Genomic DNA, 24,287 nt, shown 5'->3' with positions numbered 1-24,287 from the left:
GAAGATTTACAGGGTGTGTTAAGGGCTGGTGTCCCATCCTTTCATGCTGTTGGCCTGAAGTATGACTAAATAGATTTAAATAGTGTAGTAGGGTGGTGTGTGTTTTTATGTAGTCTGTTTGTGAGTGTAGTGTAAATGGTAGGGTATTTGTATTTATTTAATCAATGTATAAGGGAGTTACACCCCAGTCTAGTAGGTGGCGGTAATGCAACATTTATTGGATACCAACTGCTGTTAAACCTCATCGAAGAAGAACAGGGGCGAGGAAGGAAAACTAACAAAAATGCTGTAAACTTATGTTAAGTCGTGCTTAACATGCAAGTAAACAGTACCTTTCGCGTTGGAGTTTATAGTACAAGCTCATAGAAAGGGTAACAAATTTGGAGGCACAGCTGGGAGTTATTTACATGTGAGCACAGGCCCATATTAATTGAACGGAAAACGAGTGAGAGACGTTTGAGAGTAACTAGCTAGCTAACGTTAGCGGGCTAACCACGCAACGGATTTCTAGCTATCTTGCCATTGCCTGCATTGTCGTTATTTCCACGTGAGTAGGAGAATATGAATCGAGAAAGAGAAACGTTGTTGGATGAAATCGAACAGAGTTTATGGACTTTAACTGAGGACAATTTACGGCACCTGTGTGTACGTTGTGGAATAGGAGGTGTAGATGACTCTGAAGTGAAAGGAAAGAGCCGTCGCGCATTGCGGCGCAAACTGATTCAAGATTACTGTGAGAAGGAGGATTTAATGGAATCAGAGGATGGGGGAATATTTTGTCTGTTACAACTGAAAGACGAAATAAAAGTAATATCAGACTCGGAGGATGCTGCGAACCGTCTGCCTACAAGTCCTAGCCAGTCGGCGTCAACGACGCACTTGGACAGCGAACCCAGCGGAGAGACAGGAGCAGCGGCAGGACGGAAAGAGGAGGTAGGGGGTCCTCAGTCCAGCAGAAAGGTGAGCCCAGCTACTGAAAGGCATACACCACAGAGAGAGAGTGGAGTTAGTATGCCCAGTCATAAAGACTTTTAAAATCCACGGACAGATAGATCAGAATCAGAAAGCGAAGCTCAGCTTCAGCAGCCTAGAACATCAGATTGAAAATGTACTGAGAAAAGGATACACTGAATTAGAAATCATAGAAGCAGTAATCAGGGTTTTAAGATGAGGTGTTATATGGAGGGGAAAACAGACATGACATTCTACACACTAAGGCAAATCTTGAGGACACTGAATTCAGTGGCTTCCTTCTCTGCATAATATCACAAGTTCACTAAGGCAACAAAAAGATCCTGGAGAGTCTGCCTTAAACTTCCTAGTCTTCGACCTGAGACAGTGTTATCAGCCTTAGCTCGTGCCCAATCAGGAATGAAATATGGGTGAGTTAGTCAAGAGCCAGTGCCTGCACACCATCGTTACTGGATTAACAAACGATAACGTCAGGACAGAGATGAGAGTGCATCTCCAGAATTTTAACACCAGTCATGAACTGTTGCTTGAGAAAATGCTAATTGCTAAGGGGAATGAAAGCCAACACATGCAAAAGGCCAGGATTTGATGTGAGTTCACACCCACATGAGTGAACGCACTACAGAGTGAGGATAATGGGGATAACGGAGAGGAATGTGCACAGGTAGAGCCCCCACAGTCTGAAAACAAAATAAATACAATTGATGCACACGATCAAAGAACTGACATGTAGCATCATTAGTACAGTCAGTGCAAGGCCAGGGTGACAGTTAGGAATCGCTCCAACAGAAAACCAAGTACAACCAACAGGGAGAGAAGAAAATTCAAAAGTTGTTATGAGACTGGTCAACAGACTGGTCATCAGACTTGCCAGCATTGCTACAATTGTGGCAGTGAAAGCCATTGGGCAGTAGGATCAGGGGCAACGCACAGCCATCGGGAAACGCCTGAGGGTCACAACCATGGAACGGTGTGTGACCTTAGATACGTCTAGTTCCATCCAGTGTTGCTGCAGTGTAAAGGGAGAGAGAACCTCAGAGTTTAAGATGTGTTCATAAAGCTGCCTATTGTTCCAACAGGATCATTAGAATCAGCACCAACCTACATTTAAGACTGCTCGCAAAATGAAAGACCACAACTCACCTTGTCCCATGACACAGAGAGAGTGGGGACCAACTACTCCAGCTACCCCAGAACATTGTAATGTAGTACAGCTCATTGGAAATAAATGTCAAGTGTGGTGTTCTTTGCAGGGCGTAAATACGCAAGCACTATGAGACACGGGCTCAGGTGTCCATAAGTAATGGAGAAGACAAGCACTATAGGACACAGGGAATCAGGTACCCATCATAAGTGAGGCATGGAGAAGACGAGCACTATGGGAAACAGGGAATCAGGTATCCATCATAAGTGAGGAATGGAGAAGACAAGCACTATAGGACACAGGGAATCGGGTATCCATCATAAGTGAGGAATGTAGAAGACAAGCACTATAGGACACAGGGAATCAGGTATCCATCATAAGTGAGGAATGGAGAAGACCAGCACTATAGGACACAGGGAATCAGGTATCCATCATAAGTGAGGAATGGAGAAGACCAGCACTATAGGACACAGGGAATCAGGTATCCATCATAAGTGAGGAATGGAGAAGATTGAATTTGCCACACACATTAGACCTCTGGCAGAAATCATAAGCAATACTAGGGTTGCACATTTTGTGGAATATTCAGAGGTGGAAACTTTCAGTGGGAATATATGGGAATTAACGGAAATATATGCACATTAATATTAATACCATTTAAATGTAATGTTTTTTGCATTGGAAATATTTACCATATCATATGGAGACAGAAACATACACATTTTATCTTATTATAAGTAGACTTAATTGCAAATGATTCAATCCTTCCAATAGAAAAAAACAACATTTAGTTACGAATTGAACTTTAATTAAATGAGTTGACTCATGGGATGATTTCACTAAACAACAAAGGAAAGGGAATATTGAATGATCCCCAATGATCCATCGCATCTCCCAAAAACGTTTTCAACATGCATCTGTTGAATGATAGTCTAGAAACTAAAGCTTTGGTTGTGTTCCTCTCAGGCTTCCATGTCTTCTCCCTGGACCTCTCCAATGTTCACCTCTTGAACATCAGACTCTAAGGTGGCTCCACCAGGTGGCTGATGAGATATGTTGTTACCGCTGCCATATTGCATCTCCATCCCAATTCCCTTGCTTGGAAGTGTACTTTGCCAGACTGCCAAGAACCTTGCACTCATCCAGGCCAAGGTGGCGAGACACGGTAGTGATGACACCATAGGCCTTGTTGATCTCTGCACCAGACAGGATGTTCTTGCCAGCATACTTGGGTCCAACATGTACGCTGCGGTGTGTATGGGCTTCAGGCAGAAGTCTTCACACTTTTTGATGTATTTCAGAACTGCAGTTTCCTCTACTTGGAGCAACAGTGAAGAGGGTGTGGCAGTACGGATTTCTGCTCTTACATCTGTAAGCAGTCTGAACATCAGACAGGATGGCATTGTCTCCCTCAATCCGTTCAATGGCTACTGCTATAGGTTTCAGGCTGCTTACCACTCTCTCCCAAAATACATCATCCAGGAGGATCCTCTTGATGGGGCTGTTCATATCGGCAGACTGATATAGCCATTTCTTGGAGAGACTCCTTCCCCTCCAGGAGACTGTCAAACATGATAACACCACTCCAGCGGGTGTTGCTGGGCAGCTTTAATGTGGTGCTCTTATTCTTCTCACTTTGCGTGGTGAGGAAGATTGCTGCTATAACTGGATTACCTTTCACATACGTAACCATTTCCTTGGCGCTCTTGTGGAGTGTATCCATTGTTTTCAGTGCCATGATGTCCTTGAGGAGCAGATTCAATTCATGAGCAGAACAGACAATGGGTGTTATGTGAGGGTAGGACTCCTCCACTTTAGACCAAGCAACCTTCATGTTCACAGCCTTGTCTGTCACCAGTGCAAATACCTTCTGTGGTCCAAGGTCATTGATGACTGCCTTCAGCTCATCTGCAATGTAGAGACTGGTGTGTCTGTTGTCCCTTGTGTCTGTGCTCTTGTAGAATACTGGTTGAGGGGTGGAGATGATGTACTTAATTATTCCTTGCCCACGAACATTTAACCACCCATCAGAGATGATTGCAATACAGTCTGCTTTCTCTATGATTTGCTTGACCTTCACTTGAACTCTGTTGAATTCTGCATCCAGCACATTAGTAGATAAAGCATGTCTGGTTCAATGGGTGTATGCTGAGCGAAGAACATTCAGAAATCTCTTCCAATACACATTTCCTGTGAGCATCAGAGGTGAACCAGTTGCATACACAGCTCAAGCAAGACATTCATCAGCATTTCTCTGACTACATTCCTCCATTGAGTCAAAAACACTTCTGATTCCAGGAGGACCCTGAGCTGTTGCTATCGATAAGATGTCTGATTCATAATTTAACTCGAATAGAAGTAGAGACTTTTGTCAGATTTGCTTGTTGCTTGTTGTGAGCGCTGAGGGAACTTTACGCACTTGGCCAGATGATTCTGCATCTTTGAATTCTTCATATGATTTGGCACAGTATTTGCAAATGTACACAGCTTTTCCTTCTACATTAGCTGCTGTGAAATGTATCCACACGTCAGATAGTACCCATGGCATTTTCCTGTATAGATTAGAAGAAAGTGAGTAAAACATTTTTTTTAAATAAAGTTCCATGTACAGATAAATAGTTAAGCAGTTAGATTAAACGACTCCTTTGTAAGATGCATGTTTTAAAATGAAACATGTATGGAAACAGGTGAATTAACAGTCCTCAGTTAGCAGGCTCAAGCAAGCTAAAACCCACAACTGAGAGTCATTGCATATGGCTCCCGCACTCTGACACAAGCAGAGAGAAACTATCACCTTCACCCGGGGAAACTGGAATTCTTGTCCCTCAAATTGACAGTGACTAAGCAGTTCCGAGATGACCTCTTTGACCCCTTGATATATATATATACTAACTACAGCGAGACTGAATGCCACCGGTCATCGCTGGGTGGCGGAGCTATCTGACTTTAATCCCACACTGAAGTATCGTCCTGAAAATGTAAACACTGACGCAGACTTTGTCACGTTCTTCTTTGTATGCTGAACATTAAATGGAAGAATGCACCGAGAAACACTCACCTGAGACGGTAAAAGCAACACTCAATAATGTTCAGACACAACAGAATGACTGTGTAACTTGGATATCCGCAGTCACACTAAGGCCATCAGTGCAAGAGGAGCTGTTAAGGTGGGTGGGAGCAGTTACAGACCGAATGTCTCCACACGATCTCATGCAGGCTCAGTTAAAGGATGCAGCTGTATGGTGAATCTTGGAACTGAAAAGGCAAAGGACTAAGACAAAACCAACAATGTCAACAAAAGTCATGCTAAGTCAGTTACTGCAAGAGTGTAACAGGCTCCATGTCTCACCAGAGGGATTATTACAAAGGGAAACAGCAGAAAGGACACAAGTTGTGGTACTAAGTCAGTACAGAACACTAAATGACAAGTACTTAGGTACTGAAATGGCCCATCTAGGAACAGAAAGAGTGTTGAACCTATTAACACAAACACTTTTATTGGCCACGCATGCAACATGGCATTGAACAATTTATCACTAAAGTGTGTATCAAACAAAATAGACCCTGTGTAATAACTAGGACTCCAATGCAACATGTACGGGCTACAGGTCCTTTCCAGATTTCAATTGACTGCATTTGGAGAAGAGCAGAGGCTGCTACGAGTACATTTGAGTTATTTTAGATAACTTTACAAAATATGCACAAGCCAACCCCACCAGAAATAAGTCACGGAAAACTGCAGCAAAAAAGCTTTTTGAGGACTTTTTCCTGAAGTTTTTGGCTTTGTCATAAACCATCATGATCAGGGAAGAGAGTTTGAAAATCAGTTCTTCAAAGCCTTCCAGAACCTCTCCATATTATCCACAGGGGAATCCGGTGGAGAGATTTAACCGTACACTATTGTCAATGTTGCCCACACTAGATGATGAGAAAAAGGTAAACTGGGGTGATTATCTAAACAAGGTCATTCATGCATATAATTTTACCACAAGTGAAGCTACTGGATTCTCACCACATTTCCTGCTATTTGGAAGGGCTCCACTGCCTACCTATTGACCCTTTCTTTGGGTTACAGATAAAGGAACAGGAGAAATCATGCTAAGAAGTTGCAGCAACAGATGGCGGAATACTATGATATCGCCATAAGAAACATGGAGAAATCAACAGCAAAGTTAAAAGCCTACTACGATCGAAATAAAATTAGTTTGGTTCTGTTCTCAGGGGATCATGTCAGAACGTGGGGCACCGGGAAAGCTAAGATCACACTGGGAGGACAAAATACACATGGTAGTAACAAGGAAAAGCGACCGCCCTGTCTAGGAGGTCACACCCGAGAGGGGTACAGACAGGGCCTGGGTTTTGTGTTGCAATATGCTCTTGTCAGGTAATTCTCTACCATTTGAGGAACCATTTCAAGCACCGTGTAGTCTGTGGAGAAGGGAACCGCCCCAGCGTAGAGGTCTGTGGAGAAGGGAACCGCCCCAGCGTAGAGGTCTGTGGAGAAGGGAAATGCTGAGAGCGCTGAGTCAGAGCTCAGATGAGGATTCTTATCCAGTATTCATCAACAGGCCACTTATGGATGACGAGAGCAGACAGAGTAGCACACAGCTAGTATCCAATTAATAGTGAGGAACAGGATCAGACTGATAGAAACTTCACTGTGAAGGAGTGCCAACCTGTCCTCAGGGAGACCCACGAAGAGGACAGGGGGTTCAGCCTGGCAGAGGAGGCCCAGAGGCATCCTAACCTATAACAATTTAGTGCTGCCAAGCTCTTATCAGGATACGAACAAGAGATTCTCTTATTATTAATGAACAGTACCTTTCGCTTTGGAGTTTATATTATAAGCTCATTGAAAGAGTAAAATAAACGTTTGTTGTAGCCGTCAATGAGCTTGCTGCACCCGCTAGTGAGAATTTGGACAATTTTTCAGCAGCAAACTGCTCTAACTCTTCAATGTTTGAGGGGGTGCCTTCCACCAACTGCTTTTTTCAGCTTTTGGTTTTGGATGTGATTCAGATCTGGACTCGTTGCTGATTCAGACCTGGACACCAGAACAGTCCAGCATCTCTTGTTAACCATTCCTGGTTGCTTTTTGATGTGTGTTTGGGGTCGTTCTCCTGCTGGAAGATCTACAACCTTTAATGAAGACCCAGTTTTGGAAACTGTGCTGAATATTGGACTCAAACAGCTGGTATTCTTCTGATTTCATGATGCCTTGTGCACATTCAAGGCATCCAGTACCAGAGGCAGCAAAGCAACCTCACAGCATTATCAAACCTCCCCCATCTTTTATTCTAGGGAGTTATTTTATTTTCACTTAATTTGGTCGTAAGTAAACACAACACTCATCTGTAATGCCAAAGAGCTATACTTTTGTTTTATTAGTTCATAGTACATAATTTGTCTCCCATGTCAACGAAAACATCCATTCTCTTGTTCAGTTCACAGGCATGCTACCTGTGCTCCCTCTAGAAGTCCTGGAGGAGATGCTCCTAAATGTCCCTCCACAGCAGGTGGTGTGTGTCTGTCGACTTGTGTGTCGTGAGTGGAAAGAAGTGGTGGACAGTGATTCCCTTTGGAGAGAGAGGTGCCGAAGAGAAGGATACCAGACATATGTGACTAAACTACCTAAAGACTGGCGTTTGTTTTACTTCTTGTGTAAGAAGAGACGTAATCTTCTCAAGAACCCCAGAGCAGATGGTAGGAGTCAAAACAACAATGTCTAAATTCTCTGTTGGTGTATGGGGGGTCCTGTTATTAACCCCAGAACCCACATTTCAAATCCCTCCCTTACTATTTTTCTCCAGATAAATTCAAGGGCTGGCAAATTATGGAGAATGGAGGGGATAAATGGAAAATCGAGTCAGTGGAAGAAGTGCCGCTTCCTGACAACACTGTCCAAAAGTACTTTGCGACTTCTTACTCGTGAGTATACCACTATACCATTTTAGTTTTTCAGTGAGAGAATATCACTTGGTCCCACTCTGTTTCACATCCACATTGGTGTTGACTTATTTTCCAGCTCTTCAAATACATTTGGATGATAACACCTAATAATGCCTATCATTGGCAATGACCTTGCTGTCTAGCCCAGGGTTGGGAGCCACAAAAAAATCTGAACTCATCATGGGGGGAGTCAGTGGCTCACGGGCCTGCATACCCACATCCATACCCCCAGCGTGCGAGCAAAACATATTAGCGGCCCTCTTTACAGTGGAGAGAAAAAGTTTTAGATTTAATTTCCTGCAATTCTACACATTTTGCCATGGGGCATAGAGAAATTGTAGTGGTTTTAAATCAAGAAGGCATTTTGCAATGGGGCGGAGAGAGAAATGCAGTTCTACAGTGTATTTCCAGCAATTCTCCAACTTGTGCCAAAGGGCGGAGAGAAATGTTTGCGTTATTTAATATTTTTGATGGTGACGAACAAAATCAATGGGGGCCCGGGTCAGTAATACGACCATGATTAAGACAAGTTTAGATAGTCCAGCGGCGCGCTAACTTACCAACCTTAAAGGTTTTTGCTGACGTAGGCTAATTGAGTGACTATCAGTGACTAACATAAGAGAGAAGCTGCTGATGCACAACCTACTTTTGAGATTGCACCTTGTGTATTCTACTATTTACATTTTATTGAACCTTTATTTAACTAGGCAAGTCGGTTAAGAACAAATTCTTATTTACAATGAGTTGCCCATCCCTGGTCTAGCCTATATGGACACTTAGATGGCTGCTTACTATCAACCTTGGTATATGTGTTGGCTGTGTGTGTCGTCTTGTCTTTGGTTCATCTCAGGACCTGCAGGAAGTCTCAGCTGATTGACTTAGAGAAAGAGGGTTACAGGCCTTCTTTCATGGATGACTTTCAACCCGACATCATTATATCCGACTGGTGAGAGGAATATTAGAATTTTGTCATTCAGTGTCTGCTACTCTATACTTGTCAGAGGAATAGACTACTGTACAACTTGTATGTTTGTGTGTCCATATCAGGTATGCTCCACGGAGGGAATGTGGCGCTAAATATGAGATCTGTGTTGAGTTGCTAAATCATAAGAAGCAGCCAATTAAGAAGTTTAGTCCAGGAACTGTCATCTTTCAAAACTGGGATGATCATAAATGGAATCAGGTAAAACCTTCAGACTTTAAGATAATTCTCCATATACATGGTTCTGTAAATAGCTGACTACACAATCAACAATGTGGTTTCTCCTTGTCTTGTGTTTTACTAAGATTGTATGCATTAGACATTTTCAGTGATTGCATTGTAAGATGTTTGTTTTATTTATTTGCACCAAAAAATACTATTAAAAGACAAACAGTGCAGATAAAAACAAGGTAAAAGGGTGTGCATGTGAGGTTGTAAACCTAAGAAAGAACTATATATTAGTATCAGTCAAAGTTTGGACACTTACCCATTCCAGGGTTTTTCTTTATTTTTACTATTTTCTACATCCAAGACATCAAAACTCTGAAATAACACATGGAATCATGTAGTAACCCATTTTTTTTTATTTTTTACTTTTTATATTTGAGATTCTTCACAGTAGCGACCCTTTGCCTTGATGACAGCTTTGCACACTCTTGGCATTCTCTCAACCAGCTTCATGAGGTAGTCACCTGGACTGTGTTTCAATTAACAGGTGTGCTTTGATAAAAGTTAATTTGTGGAATTTCTTTCCTTAATGCGTTTGAGCCAATCAGTTGTGTTGTGACAAGGTAGGGGTGGTATACAGAAGATAGCCCTATTTGTTTAAAGACCAAGTCCATATTATGGCAAGAACAGCTCAAATAAGCAAACAGAAACGACAGTCCATCATTACTTTAAGACATGGGGAACATTTCAAGAACTTTTAAAGTTTCTTCAAGTGCAGTCGCAAAAAACCATCAAGCGCTATGATGAAACTGGCTGTCATGGGGACCCGGACAGGAAGGGAAGACCCAGAGTTACCTCTGCTGCAGAAGATACGTTCGGTAGAGGTAACTGCACCTCAGATTGCAGCCCAAATAAATGCTTTACAGAGTTCAAGTAACAGACACATATCAGAATTAACTGTTCAGAGGAGACTGCATGCATCAGTCCTTCATGGTCAAGTTGCTGCAAAGAAACCACTACTAAAGGACACCAATAATAAGAAGAGACTTGCGTGGGCCAGGAAACACAATCAATGGACATTGGACCGGTGGAAATCTGTCCTTTAGTCTGATGAGTCTAATTTTGAGATTTTTGGTTCCAACCCCCTTGTCTTTGTGAGATGCAGAGTAGTTGAACAGATGATCTCTGCATGTGTAGTTCCCACCGTGAAGCATGGAGGAGGAGGTGCATTTGCTGGTGACACGGTGGGAACTACACATGCCGAGATCAAGATTTATTATTTAGAATTCAAGGCACACTTCACCAGCATGGCTACCACAGCATTATGCAGTGTTTTGCCATCTAATCTGGTTTGCACTCAGTGGGGCTATCATTTGTTTTTCAACAGGACACTGACTCAACACACCTCCAAGCTGTGTAAGGGCTATTTGACCAAGAGAGAGAGTGATGGAGTGCTGCATCAGATGACCTGGCCTCCACAATAACCCGACCTCAACCCATTGAGATGGTTTGTGATGAGTTGGACTGCAGAGTGAAGAAAAAGCAGCCAACAAGTACTCAGCATTTGTGGGAACTCCTTCAAGACTGTTGGAAAAGCATTCCAGGTGATGCTGGTTGAGAGAATGCCAAGAGTCTGCAAAACCGTCATCAAGGCAAAGGGTGGCTACTTTGAAGAATCTCAAATATAAAATATAGATTTTTTGGGGTTACTACATGATTCCATGTGTTATTTCATAGTTTTGATGTCTTTACTATTATTATACGATGTAGAAAATAGTAAAAAATAAAGAAAAACTCTTGAATGAGTAGGTGTGTCCCAACTTTTGACTGGTACTGTATATACAGTGCCTTCGGAAATTATTCAGACCTTGACTTTTTCCACATTTTGTTATTAAATAAAATTGTATTGGTCACATACAGGTGTTTAGCAGATGTTATTGCGGGTGTAGCGAAATCTTGTGCTTCAAGTTCCGACAGTGCAGTAATATCTAACAATTTCACAACATATACCTACTACACACAAATCTAAGGAAGGGAATTAAGAATATTTAAATATATGGACGAGCAATGTCAGAGGCGCATAGAATAAGATACAGTAGAATAGTATAGAATACAGTATATGAGATGAGTGCAAGATATGTAAACATTACTAAAGTGACGAGTATTCCATTTATTAAAGTGGCCAATGATTTCAAGTCTGTGTATATAGGCAGCAGCTTCTCTGTGCTTGTGATGGCTATTTAATTAACAGTCTAATGGCCTTGAGATAGAAGCTGTTTTTCAGTTTCTCGGCCCCAGCTTTGATGCACCTGTACTGACCTCGCCTTCTGGATGATAGCGGGGTGAACAGGCAGTGGCTCGGGTGGTTGTTGTCCTTGATGATCTTTATGGCCTTCCTGTGACATCGGGTGCTGTATGTGTCTTGGAGGGCAGGTAGTTTGCCCCCAGTGATACATTGAGCCATACCAGGCGGTGATACAGCCCAACAGGATGCTCTCAATTGTGCAGCTGTAAAAGTTTGTGAGGGTTTTAGGTGACAAGTCAAATTTCTTCAGCCTCCTGAAGTTGAAGAGGTCCTGTTGCGCCTTCTTCACCACACTGTCTGTGTGGGTGGACCATTTCAGTTTGTCAGTGATGTGTGCGCTGAGGAACTTGAAGCTTTCCATCTTCTCCACTGTTGTCCCATCTGTGGATAGGGGGGTGCTCCCTCTGCTGTTTCCTGAAGTCCACGATCATCTCCTTTTGTTTTGTTGACGTTGACTGAGAGGTTATTTTCCTGGCTCCACACTCCCAAAGCTCTCACCTCCTCCCTGTAGGCTGTCTCGTCGTTGTTGGTAATCAAGCCTATTACTGTTGTCTGCAAATTTGTTGGAGGCATGCTTGGCTACGCAGTCATGGGTGAACGGAGTACAGAAGGGGGCAGAGCACACACCCTTGTGGGGCCCCAGTGTTGAGGATCAGCGAAGTGGAGGTGTTGTTTCCTACCTTCACCGCCTGGGGGCGGCCTGTCAGGATTTCCAGGACCCAATTGCACAGGGTGGGGTTCACACCCAGTGCCTCGAGCTTAATGATGAGTGTGGAGGGTACTATGGTGTTAAATGCAGAGCTTTAGTCAATGAACAGCATTCTAACATAGGTATTCCTCTTGTCCAGATGGGATTGTGCAGTGTGATGGCGATTGCATCGTCTGTAGACCTATTAGGGCGGTAAGCAAATTGAAGTGGGTCTAGGGTGACTGGTAAGGTGGAGGTGATATGGTCCTTGACTAGTCTCTCAAAGCATTTCATGATGACAGAAGTGAGTGCTATGGGGCAAAATTGATTTAGTTCAGTTACCTTTGCATTCTTGAGGACAGGAACAATGGTGGCCATCTTGAAGCATATAGGGACAGCAGACTGGGATACGGAGAGATTGAATATGTCCGTAAACACACCAGCCAGCTGGTCTGCGCATGCTCTGAGGACGCGGCTAAGGATGCCGTCTGAGCCGGCAGCCTTGCGAGGGTTAAGACATTCAAATGTCTTACTCACGTCTGCCTTGGAGAAGGAGAGCCCACAGTCCTTGGTAGCGGACTGGGTCAGTGGCACTGCGTTATCCTCAAAGCGGGCAAGGAACAGGTTTAGCTTGTCAGGAAGCAAGACGTTGGTGTCCGCAACGTGATTGGCTTTCCTTTTGTAGTCGGTGATTGTCTGTAGACCCTGCCACATACGTCTCTTGTCTGAGCGACTCCACTTAGTATAGAGACAGCCGTTTTGCCTGTTTGATTGCCTTGCGGAGAGAATGACTACTCTGTTTGTATTCTGCCATATTCCCAGTCACCTTGTCGTGGTTAAATGCGGTGGTTCGCTCTTTCAGTTTTGCACAAATGCTGCCATCTATCCACAGTTTCTGGTTAGGGTAGGTTTTAAGTCATTTGGTACAACATCTTCTATACACTTCCTGATAAACTCATTCACCGTCTGTGTATTCATCAATATTATTCTCGGAGGCTGCCCGGAACATATCCCAGTCTGCGTGATCAAAACAATCTTGAAGCGTGGATTCCAATTGGTCAGACCAGTCTTGAATAGTCATTAGAACAGGTACTTCCTGTTACGTTACAGCCTTGATATAAAATGGATTAAACAAAACATTTTCCTTAGCAATCTACAAACAATACCCCATAATGACAAAGCGAAAACAGGTTTTATTTTAATATTTTGGCACATTTGATAACAAATAAAGGAATACCTTGTTTACATAAGTATTCTGACCCGTTGCTATGAGATTTGAAATTGAGCTCAGATGCATCATGTTTCCATTGATCATCCTTAATGATTCTTCAACTTGATTGGAGTCCAGCTGTGGTAAATTCAATTGATTGGACATGATTTGAATATGCAAGCACCTGTCTATATAAGGTCCCACAGTTGACTGTGAATGTCAGAGCAAAAACCAAGCCATGAGGTTGAAGGAATTGTCCGTAGAGCTCCGAGACGACACAGTTCCCTCAATCATACTTAAATGGAAGAAGTTTGGAACCACCAAGACTTTTCCTAGAGCTGGCCGCCCGGCCAAACTGCGCAATCGGGGGAGAAGGGCCTTGGTCAGGGAGGAGACCAAGAACCCAATGGTCACTCTAACAGAGCTCCAGAGATCCTCTGTGGAGATGGGAGAACCTTCCAGAAGGACAACCATCTCCGCAGCACTCCACCAATAAGGCCATTATAGTAGAGTGGCCAGACGGAAGCGAGTCCTCAGTGAAAGGCACATGACAGCCTGCTTGGAGTTTGCAAAAGGCACCTGTTCGATGTAACCAAGAATTGGCCTGAATACCAAGAGGAGACCTGGCACCATCCCTACGGTCAAGCAAGGTGGTTGCAGCATCATGCTGTGGGGATATTTTTCAGCAGCAGGGACTGGGAGAATAGTCAGGATCGAGGGGAAAGATGAACGAAGCAAAGTACAGAGAGCTCCTTGATGAAAACCTGCTCCAGAGCGCTCAGGACCTCAGACTGGGGTGAAGGGTTACCTTCCAACAGGACAACAAAGCACACAGCCAAGACAATGCAGAAGTGGTTTCGGGACAAGTCTGAATGTCCTTGAGTGGCCCAGCCAGAGCTCGGACTTAACCCGATCTAACATCTCTGGAGAGACTTGAAAATAGCTGTGCTGCAACTCTCCCCATCCAACCTGACAGAGCTTGAGAGGATCTGCAGAGAAGAATGGGAGAAACTCCCCAAATACAGGTGTGCAAGGCTGTAATTGCTGCCAAAGGTGTTTCAACAAAGTACTGAGTAAAGAGTCAGAATACTTATGTAATATTTCAGTTTTTTGTATTTTTTATACATTTGCAAACATTTCATTGCTTTGTCATTTTTTGGTATTGTGTGTAGATTGATGAGGGGAAAAATACTATTTAATCCATTTTAGAATAAGGCTGCAACATAACAAAATGTGGAAAAAGTCAAGGGGTCTGAATACTTTCCAGAAAGCACTGTACACTGACTGGTAATGTACAGTTGAAGTCGGAAGTTTACGTACACTTAGGTTGGAGTCATTAAAACTTGTTTTTCAACCACTCCACAAATGTCTTGTTAACAAACTATAGTTTGGGCAAGTCGGTTAGGACATCTATTTTGTGCATGACCCAAGTAATTTTCCAACATTTATTTACAGACAGATTATTTTACACCTATTATTTCAAACCTGACTGTTACACCAGCTCTGTCAGGAGGAATGGGACAAAATTCATCCAATTTATTGTGGGAAGCTTGTGGAAGGCTACCCAAAACGTTTGGCCCAAGTTAAACAATTTAAAGGCAATGCTACCAAATACTAATTGAGTGTATGTAAACTTCTGACTGACTGGGAATGTGATGAAATAAATAAAAGCTGAAATAAATCTCTACTATTATTCTGACATTCCACATCCTTAAAATAAAGTGGTGATCCTAACTGACCTAAAACAGGGAATTTTTACTAGGATTACATGTTTGTGAATTGTGTAAAACTGAGTTTTAAATGTATTTGGCTAAGGTGTATGTAAACTTCTGACTTCAACTGTATATACAAAAAGGATTGTTCCCAATTAAACAAAGCATACTAATTACAATTGAACATGAAAATATGGTCTCTTCAATGATCCTCTTCCATGTTTCAGATGACTCATGTGTTCAAGAATTATGGACCAGGTGTGCGGTACATCCGATTCATTCATGGAGGAAAGGATACCCTGTACTGGGCCGGCTGGTATGGAATTCGGGTCACCAACAGTAGCATCGAGATCTGCCCATCGGTGGACAGATAGCTTTCGGTGTTCCCATTTACTCTCCCAAGAGGTTACATGTGAACATTGTGCCCACCTGCAAGCTTTACTTTAGCATCTGTACCTTAGCATAGTGTACACCTTGTTCTGTCTTTTCTGCCTTTGGCACCCTGTTTCCATGTGGATATAGACGATTCTAGCTGTAGAATATATACTTTTTTATATATTAATATTCATTTTCCCCTAGTCTGATTTAGTGCCTGTCCACTCTGTTCTAGTGAGTCCTTGTGGACACTGTAGAGAGAAACAGAAGACAAGAACGTGTTCCTCAGTCTTGTCTTTAAGTGATGGGGTTAGAGTATTTTGTATTTTAAACCGTAAGAAGGATATAGCCACATTTGTAGTAAGAAAACAGAAACCACTGTTTATTACAACCACATCTAGCTGCTGTCGTCAATGGAAAGGGTGGCTACTTTGAAGAATCTCAAAATATATTTTGATGTAATACTTTTTTTGGTAATTACATATGTTATTTCATAGTTTTGATGTCTTTACTATTATTCTACAATGCAGAAAATAAAGAAACCCTGGAATGAGGTGTCACCTTTTGACTGGTAATGTACAGTTGAAGTCGGAAGTTTACATACATACATTAAAACTCGTTATTTTTATTATTTTACCCCCCTTTTTCGTGGTGTCCAATTGGTAGTAGTTGCTGTCCTATCGCTGCAACTCCCGTATGCCTCGGGAGAGGCGAAGGTTGAAAGTCATGTGTCCTCCGATACACAACCCAACCAAGCTGCACTGCTTCTTAACACAGCACGCATCCAACCCGGATGTGTCGGAGGAAACACCGTGCACCTGGCAACCTTGGTTAGCGCGCACTGCGCCCGGCCCAGCCACAGGAATCGCTGGTGCGCGATGAGACCAGGACATCCCTACCGGCCAAGCCCTCCCTAACCCGGACGCCGCTAGGCCAATTGTGCGTCGCCCCACGGACCTCCTGGTCGGTTACGACAGAGCCTGGGCGCGAACCCAGAGTCTCTGATGGCACAGCTGGCGTTGCAGTACAGCACCCTTAACCACTGCGCCACCCCGGAGGCCCCCGCACTGCTTCCTGACACAGCGCACATACAACCCGGAAGCCAACCCCACCAATGTGTCGGAGGAAACACCGTACACCAAGCGACCTGGTCAGCGTGCACTGCTCCCGGCCCATCACAGGAGTCGCTAGTGCTAGATGAGATAAGGATATCCCTGCCGGCCAAACCCTCTCTAATCTGGACAGCTGCGACAGAGCCTGGACTCGAACTCAGAATCTCTGGTGGCACAGCTAGCGCTGCGATGGCCTTAGAACACTGCGCCACCCGGGAGGCCTTAAATCTTGTTTTTAAACAACCCCACAAATTTCTTGATAACAAACTATAGTTTTGGCAAGTCGGATAGGACATCTACTTTGTGCTTGACATAGATAATTTTTCCAACAATTGTTTACAGAAAGATTATTTCACTTATAATTCACTATCACAATTCCAGTGGGTCAGATGTTTACATACACTAAGTTGACTGTGCCTTCAAACAGCTTGGAAAATTCCAGAAAATGTCATGGCTTTAGAAGCTTCTGATAGGCTAATTGACATCATTTGAGTCAATTGGAGGTGTACCTGTGGATGTATTTTAAGGCCTACCTTCAAACTGCATCTTTGCTTGACATAATGGGAAAATCAAAAGAAATCAGCCAAGACCTCAGAAAAATAATTGTAGACCTCTGGTTCATCCTTGTGAGCAATTATCAAATGCCTGAAGGTACCATGTTCATCTGTAAGTATAAAAACCATGGGACCACGCAGCCATCATACCGCTCATGAAGGTGATGCATTCTGTCTCCTGGAGATGAACGTACTTTGGTGCGAAAAGTGCAAATCAATCCCAGAACAACAGCAAAGGACAATGTGAAGATGCTGTAGGAAAAAGGTACAAAAGTATCTCTATCCATTGAAAAACGAGTCCTATATCGACATTACCTGAAAGGCCGCTCAGCGAGGAAGAAGCTACTGCTCCAAAACCACCATAAAAAAGCCAGATTATGGTTTGCAACTACACATGGGGACAAAGATCATAGTTATTGGTGAAATGTTCTCTGGTCTGATGAAACAAAAATAGAACTGTTTGGCCATAATGACCATCATTATGTTTGGATGAAAAAGGGGGATGCTTGCAAGCCGAAGAACACCATCCCAACCGTGAAGCACAGGGGTGGCAGTATCATGTTGTGGGGGTGCTTTGCTGAAGGAGGGACTGGTGCACTTCACAAAATAGATGGCACCATGAGGAAGGACAATTATGTGGATATATTGAAGCAACATCAAGACATCAGTCAGGAAGTTAAAGCTTGGTCGCAAATGGGTCTTCCAAATGGACAATGACCCCAAGCATACTTCCAAAGTTGTGGCAAAATGGCTTAAGGACAACAAAGTCAAGGTATTGGAGTGGCCATCACAAAGCCCTGACCTCAGTCCTACCGAAAATTTGTGGGCAGAACAGAAAAAGGGCGTGCGCTCTAGGAGGCCTACAAACCTGACTCAGTTACACCAGCTCTGTCAGGAGCTTATTATGGGAAGGTTGTGGAAGGCCACCTGGAACATTTGACCCAAGTTAAACAATTAAGGCAATGCTTCCAAATACTGAGTATGTAAACTTCTGACCCACTGGGAATGTGATAAAATAAATAAAAAGTGAAAAATCATTCTCTCTATTCTGACATTTCAAATTCTTAAAATAAAGTGGTGATCCTAATTGACCTAAGACAGGGAATTTATACTCGGATTAAATGTCATGAAATGTGAAATTTAGTTATGTATTTGGCTTTGTAAACTTCCGACTTCAACTGCAGGCGAATTAGACAAGGATTTCATTTTTATTAAAACGACTGCATGGAGGCTTTAAACACGGCAGGCCGACCAAAGGAAGGAAAGGAAAGTGAACTTGAATGTAAATTTGAATGTATATAACCATCTGACAAAGGACACCTTAAGAAACATAGTTAACACTTTTGTAAACGTATTTTATTTGTTAACATGTACAGTATATATTGAGGATACACAGAACATGGTGCACTACCTTACTATATGTATGAAGATCATTATTTCAAGTGTTGGTATAACTGTTTGTAAAACTAATACTTTTCAATTCAATAATATAATGTAGGCTAATTTGGTTGTACTGCAATCCTGTCGAGATTGCTTCTTATGCCTTTACAATGTTAAATAAATGTAAGTGTACTGTCCTTGTTTCTTCAACTAGTGTGGAGTGAGTGTCATCCTCTATGCCAGAACGCTGACAATACAATATACTGAGAGCCCATACTTAAATCAGGGGCATATCAGCACTCCTACTCTGAGAATGAATCAGAAAAGAATGCACACTTGAGAATTCTAAACTTTATTTGGTTGATACATTTCAAGAAATTCACTTATCCTCAAATTGTGACAACGGGAGATGTAAATTTTTGTATAAAACAAAAACATCCTGTAAGATTCTGTTCCTGTCAAAGGAGGAACAATCTGTCAACGGAGTGAAATTCTAAAGCAAAAGTCTCATGGTGGTTTTACACTGCAACAATGAGCTGTTTCATTCAGAGCAGTAAAGACTTAAGTGCCTAGAATGCAATAGAGTATGTGACATCAGACAAGGCATTTGCTTTAAAAGACAAAAAAAACGACTATACTGCCCTGACAAACATAGCATATGTTGTAACTGGGTTGGCACCAACATATCATTGTTACTACCGACTGTTACAGAATCTATTATCACTTTCCCAATTGAAAGGGGATTTATGTTCACCTCAGGTGTTCATGAAAACATTATATACACCTGAAAAAAGGGAATCATAAAAAATAAAAGAACTTGGGGAATATTGACGACAGTATTGAAGGTAAAATTGTTTTGTCCTGTTGTCACTGGTCCCAATCACCAGCTGTGTGTGTCTGTGACCCTTCCACACTTCTGATAAGACTATGCAGCCACCAATCTGTTTAACTGAAAAATACTGAGATGGCTCTAGGAATGATGTGTACTATTACATAAGAGGGTTATATTGCAAAGGTTCTAGTAGAGATCAATCTAGTTCAATTAAGTTCACACACTACTTTGCAAACATTGTAAAAAATATTTGTGTCAGTTACCAATAGGAGTGAAGTAACGTTGTGCAATAATGGTTTGCTTTTCTCCGAGTAGTGTTGATGAAATGCTCTAACCAATAGAAGAGAGGAAATGCTCAGAGCAGCACACATTTGCGCCTCTTCTTGGGTTCCGGAGGCTCCAGGGCAGCCAGTATTGCCTCATCAAACACATTCTTTAGTCCTTTCTGCAAACACAAAACATGAATGTACCAAATACATTTTTTACCTTGCAGTGTGTTACCACAACTGGTAATACCGTCTTATAAAAGGAAAACAAACTCAGCTGCAGTCTTACGTAAACTTGCCAATTAAGTGCCCAACTGGACATGTTCTCTCCCATAGAAAAATACAGGTTAGCATCCTTGCCATGAAGGCCAAGGTAGTATGGGCTATTATGACTAGGCGTAAACAACATCGACATTGAAATGAAAGAAGTTAATGGGCACGCATTTAAAAAGAGCATCTTGGTTATTTACTTGACAAATAGACATTCCTTTACATTAAAAAGACGCAGCAGACGATCAGAGGCAAAGCAAATATTTGAAAAAACCGCCGTCAAAACAGACAGCACTTTCTCTGGGTTTCAGGGGGTTCTAGAGCTGCTAGGATAGCTTCATCAAATACATTCTTCAGACCTCGCTATAGAGAGGGAGGAGAAAGAGGGGAATATGACCAGTGTTAGATAGAGGTTAGTTAGCAGACATACAAGAGTAAAGTGCATTTGGATGAGTTTCCAATACTAGGCCACCACTAACACAGAAAGAATGAAGGCAAGACAAGCTTAGCACAAAGACAACACAGACTAGATGCACATTAACATAAGTTGCTATTATGCAAGTCATAACTCTATTCCCTATACGTTTTAGATAGTCTCACCTGTGTTAGGGCAGAGCACTCAACGTATTTGACTGCTTTCAGGTCTCGGGCGAGCTTCTCAGCTGTCTCAGGGCTGATGGGCTTCTGTTTGTTCTTGGCCAGCTTCTCTACTGTGGAAGGGTCATCTCTCAGGTCAATCTGAGTTCCAACCAGCAGGAATGGTGTCTTCGGACAGTGGTGAGTGATTTCAGGTACCCACTGCAAGAGAGAGGAAACATTATTTTCAAACAATCAGAAAAGTTAGTCCATCAGAATGTGTCATAACTAGCATCTTCCCCATCACTTCACATGTTACCAATTTAACATTCCATTTAACCTACTAGAAATAATGTATAATTTAGTCAATATTCCTTTATTAAAACGTGTGCATTGTATGCGTCAAGGGCTTGGCGTTGTACTCACCTTTTCTTTAACATTCTCAAATGAAGAGGGTGAAACACTAGAGAAACAAACTAGGAAAACATCAGTCTGGGGATAGCTCAAAGGCCGTAACCTGTCATAATCCTCCTGACCTAAGGAAACAGATAACGTGTTGATTAAATGTGAATAGCATTCAACCAAAAATATGATCTATTCAAATTGTGAACATGTCCTTGAAAAGGATCCACTCTTACCCGCAGTATCAAATAATCCTAGGGTGTAAGGTTCACCTCCAATCATGACAGTTACTGCATAGTTATCAAACACCTATGATGAGAAAATGAAAAGAATTAGATATCCTGTCCTGTTCCATGATTATTCTGAATGGTAGTTATTGAGAAGAACAAGCTAAGTCTCTTTAAAGCGTGTGAAACACGAGAATGAGACACCTAACTCTGGTGATCAATAATCACTGTGACTGAGATAAACCCAATGTATAGAAGATACACATACTGTTGGTACATATTCAGAGGGGAATTTGTTGGTTGTGTATGAAATCAAAAGGCAGGTTTTTCCCACCGCTCCATCTCCAACCACAACACATTTAATCGTCTGCATATTTGTGTTCTCTGTATGTCTGAAAGAGAAAAGACAAAGCAAAAAGTTCCGCATAAGTTAGCTACAAGACTTCAGACGAGTGGCAGGGAAGACGTATCCAGTAGTAGCTGGTTGTATGCTACGAACGTTAGCTAGCTAACGTCTGAAACTGGTTTCCTATGTGGCTAGCAAGCCAGGTCTAAATGAAGAAGTTGTAGCAACAACCAACTACAGACTCAATAGAAATCTATGACAAAAGATAACTAGCTACAATAGATACTTTGCTCTAACTAATTTAAACTGACGTAGCTAATGTTTGCTAGCTATCTGGGTTGGTGTTCGCAGATCTCATTCTCAATTTCATATTCATTTTATTTGTTACTAACGATGAATGACAAACCTATAGCTAAAACACATTCATGAACAGCGTTGGTATCATTTCAATTGTTACCCTATTGATGATTGATAACATGTAATTCGAAAGATTTCCCTTACCTCTTTCTTCTTCTTGTGCGTTTCCGGCAGACTAAACGCTGTATTGCTGCCGGTCTCAGATCGGAGGGAGAATTACACATTTAAATATCTAATAGCCTATCAACTGTAGGTGCAGGCTGGTGCAATAAAGACCGACAACAGTTTCCTTTCTATTTTGTCTCTGCCAGTCATTTGAGCCCAAGATTGTTACAAGCAAAAATTCAGTTACACTCAACTCGCAGAAAAGTGTCCTCAGCAATATTTTTGATTTAACTAGGCAAGTCAGTTAAGAACAAATGATTATTTACAATAACGGCCTACACCATCCAAACTCGGACGACACTGGAGCAATTGTGCACCGCCCTATGGAACTCCCAATCACAGCCAGATGTGACTCAGCCTGGATTCGAAACAGGGACTGTAGTGATTACACTAAGATGCAATGTCTTAGACTGCTGCGCCACTCATCAATATAACAGGGCATGCTTCACAGTCTCTACCTCTTCACATGCCTTACACTTCTCATCTGGGTGTTTCTCCACTAACAATAACCCACTTCCCATCCACAATGACCCAACCTCAGCCTTGTCAACAGAACCTCATCCCTCCTTTCACTCCACACATACCTACTGACCTTCCTCACAGAATTCTGGATAGAATCCCCCATTCAACTTCCCACTCCTGTGTCAACCAGTCTGCTGTGATGCTTCTACATTCCCCTTAATGGGAACCCCACATATATCTCCTACCTCTTCAGAGCTTTCTTCACAACCTTATCCACTGCCTCATTTCCCCCTACCCCAGCATGAGCTGGGATCCACAGAAAACGTACCTTACACTAGTGATGGGTCGTTCACAAACTAATGGCTCTTTTTGAACTGATCTTTTTGGTTAAAGTGGGGAGCCGTATCGCTTCGGTGAAATATTTTCATTCTGCTTCTACTGCTTTTTGAGCTCAAAACAATGTTTTTCTGCAGTTACGTTACAAAATAATTATCTAAAGAGGGTGTATCCTCACTGCAGAAAGAAATTGTAGGGCGAGCTCATCAATCTGGTCCACCCTGATTTTCTACAGTGCATTAAAAAACGTAGGAGTTGTGCTGTCCCTGCGGTGACTGGTGGTAATGCTGCTTGTTTGAGTTGGTTACCCTATAAATATTGGGAGGATACAATGATACTTTTTGTTTTCCCCCTATAGACCTAACATTCTAACCATTAAAAATATTTTTTTTTTTTAGGACTCACGATGTTGCACTTTCCTCTCTTCCAGTTTTGTTGTTGAATTTATAGATGTAGTTGTAGCAGTTGAAGAAGATATGCCTGTAAAAAATATATGCAAAAAATAACAATGCCATGTTATAATTTACAATATGATCAAATACAAGGACATACAGTGTTTGCATATTCTCATTTTCTCCAGAAAGCTATGTGGAAGGAACATAGTAGTTGAATTTAAATTCAGTGATAAACTTCATTCAGATCATACTCATCTGGCTTATTGCATGGTCTTACAACACTGTGGGTAGAACATTCTGAAGTTGAAGCAGGACAATCTGAGTGGCATTACCTGCATTGAGGACTTGAAGCTTCAAACCTGTGTAGACAATCCTCCCTGGTCTGGAGATGACACACCAGTACTTCCCCTCATCACTTTACCTCAGTGCACTCATTGTGATAGTGAAGACCCCAGCTTCCTGATCCTCCCCTCTCTCACTCTGGGCTTGCTGGTCTTCACCACTATCTGACAATAATCATAGACTGGTCCCCTACACCAGTACTTTGTGTTCTGCCTGTAGTTGGAATTGTACTGGCAGGAGGTTACATCTCTGGTTACCACGTTGGGAGCAAACAGCTGAATCGAGCCCACACTCCTCCATGTTAGAGGGAGGAGAATGAAGAGAGCTGTACAGACATTTAACATGGTCAGGAGATGCAAAGTAAACTTTGGAAAAATACTTAAGTTTAAATTAGTCAATTTTTACTATTTTCTTTTAACCATTTCCAACTGGTATCTTAATCACAATAGAATCACAATTGTTGACTTAATCATGTTTCTCTTGAAGCTCATAATAATCATCTTCTAAATATAACTATCTATTATAAACTGGGTGGTTCGACCTCTGAATGCTGATTGGCTGACAGCCATGGTATATCACACGGTATACCACGGGTATGACAAAACATGTATTTTTACTGCTCTAATTACGTTGGTAACCTGTTTATAATAGCAATAAGTCACCTCAGGGTTTGTGGTATATGACCAATATACCACAACGCACTCTGCGATGCGTTGTGCAAAAGAACAGCCCTTAGCCGTGGTATATTGGCCATATATAC

The 24,287-nt window shown here is 42.2% G+C and overlaps 2 protein-coding genes across 10 annotated transcripts; one reads left to right on the top strand and one right to left on the bottom strand.

The window, feature by feature from the left end:
- Positions 1-17: 17 nt before the first annotated feature.
- Positions 18-18,748, top strand: LOC110532458 (F-box only protein 44). 6 transcript variants are annotated; one of them, XM_021616385.3, is made up of 6 exons: positions 18-960; positions 7,561-7,819; positions 7,927-8,044; positions 8,916-9,011; positions 9,113-9,248; positions 15,358-18,748. In XM_021616385.3, the coding sequence occupies exons 1-6, from the start codon at positions 562-564 to the stop codon at positions 15,502-15,504; spliced, it is 1,155 nt and encodes a 384-aa protein (XP_021472060.2). In that variant the 5' UTR covers positions 18-561; the 3' UTR covers positions 15,505-18,748. The 6 variants fall into 6 exon arrangements, with proteins under 6 accessions (XP_021472060.2, XP_021472062.2, XP_090041032.1 ...); XM_021616387.3 differs by lacking the exon at positions 15,358-18,748 and adding an exon at positions 10,603-11,021; XM_090184906.1 differs by having other exon boundaries at positions 205-933.
- Positions 18,506-22,299, bottom strand: LOC110532457 (cell division control protein 42 homolog). Of its 4 annotated transcripts, none has more exons than XM_021616382.3 (6): positions 21,972-22,299; positions 21,393-21,516; positions 21,134-21,206; positions 20,922-21,031; positions 20,520-20,717; positions 18,506-19,828 (listed from the first exon to the last, which is right to left on the bottom strand). In XM_021616382.3, the coding sequence occupies exons 1-6, from the start codon at positions 22,049-22,051 to the stop codon at positions 19,739-19,741; spliced, it is 675 nt and encodes a 224-aa protein (XP_021472057.1). In that variant the 5' UTR covers positions 22,052-22,299; the 3' UTR covers positions 18,506-19,738. The 4 variants fall into 4 exon arrangements, with proteins under 4 accessions (XP_021472057.1, XP_021472059.2, XP_021472058.1 ...); XM_021616384.3 differs by having other exon boundaries at positions 21,877-21,982; XM_021616383.3 differs by having other exon boundaries at positions 18,888-20,282; positions 21,972-22,116.
- Positions 22,300-24,287: the final 1,988 nt, after the last annotated feature.

Source organism: Oncorhynchus mykiss, chromosome 9 (assembly GCF_057628025.1).
Source record: "Oncorhynchus mykiss isolate SJ-2025 chromosome 9, ASM5762802v1, whole genome shotgun sequence".
Lineage (NCBI taxonomy): Eukaryota > Metazoa > Chordata > Actinopteri > Salmoniformes > Salmonidae > Oncorhynchus > Oncorhynchus mykiss.
This window is presented reverse-complemented; position numbering and strand designations above follow the sequence as displayed.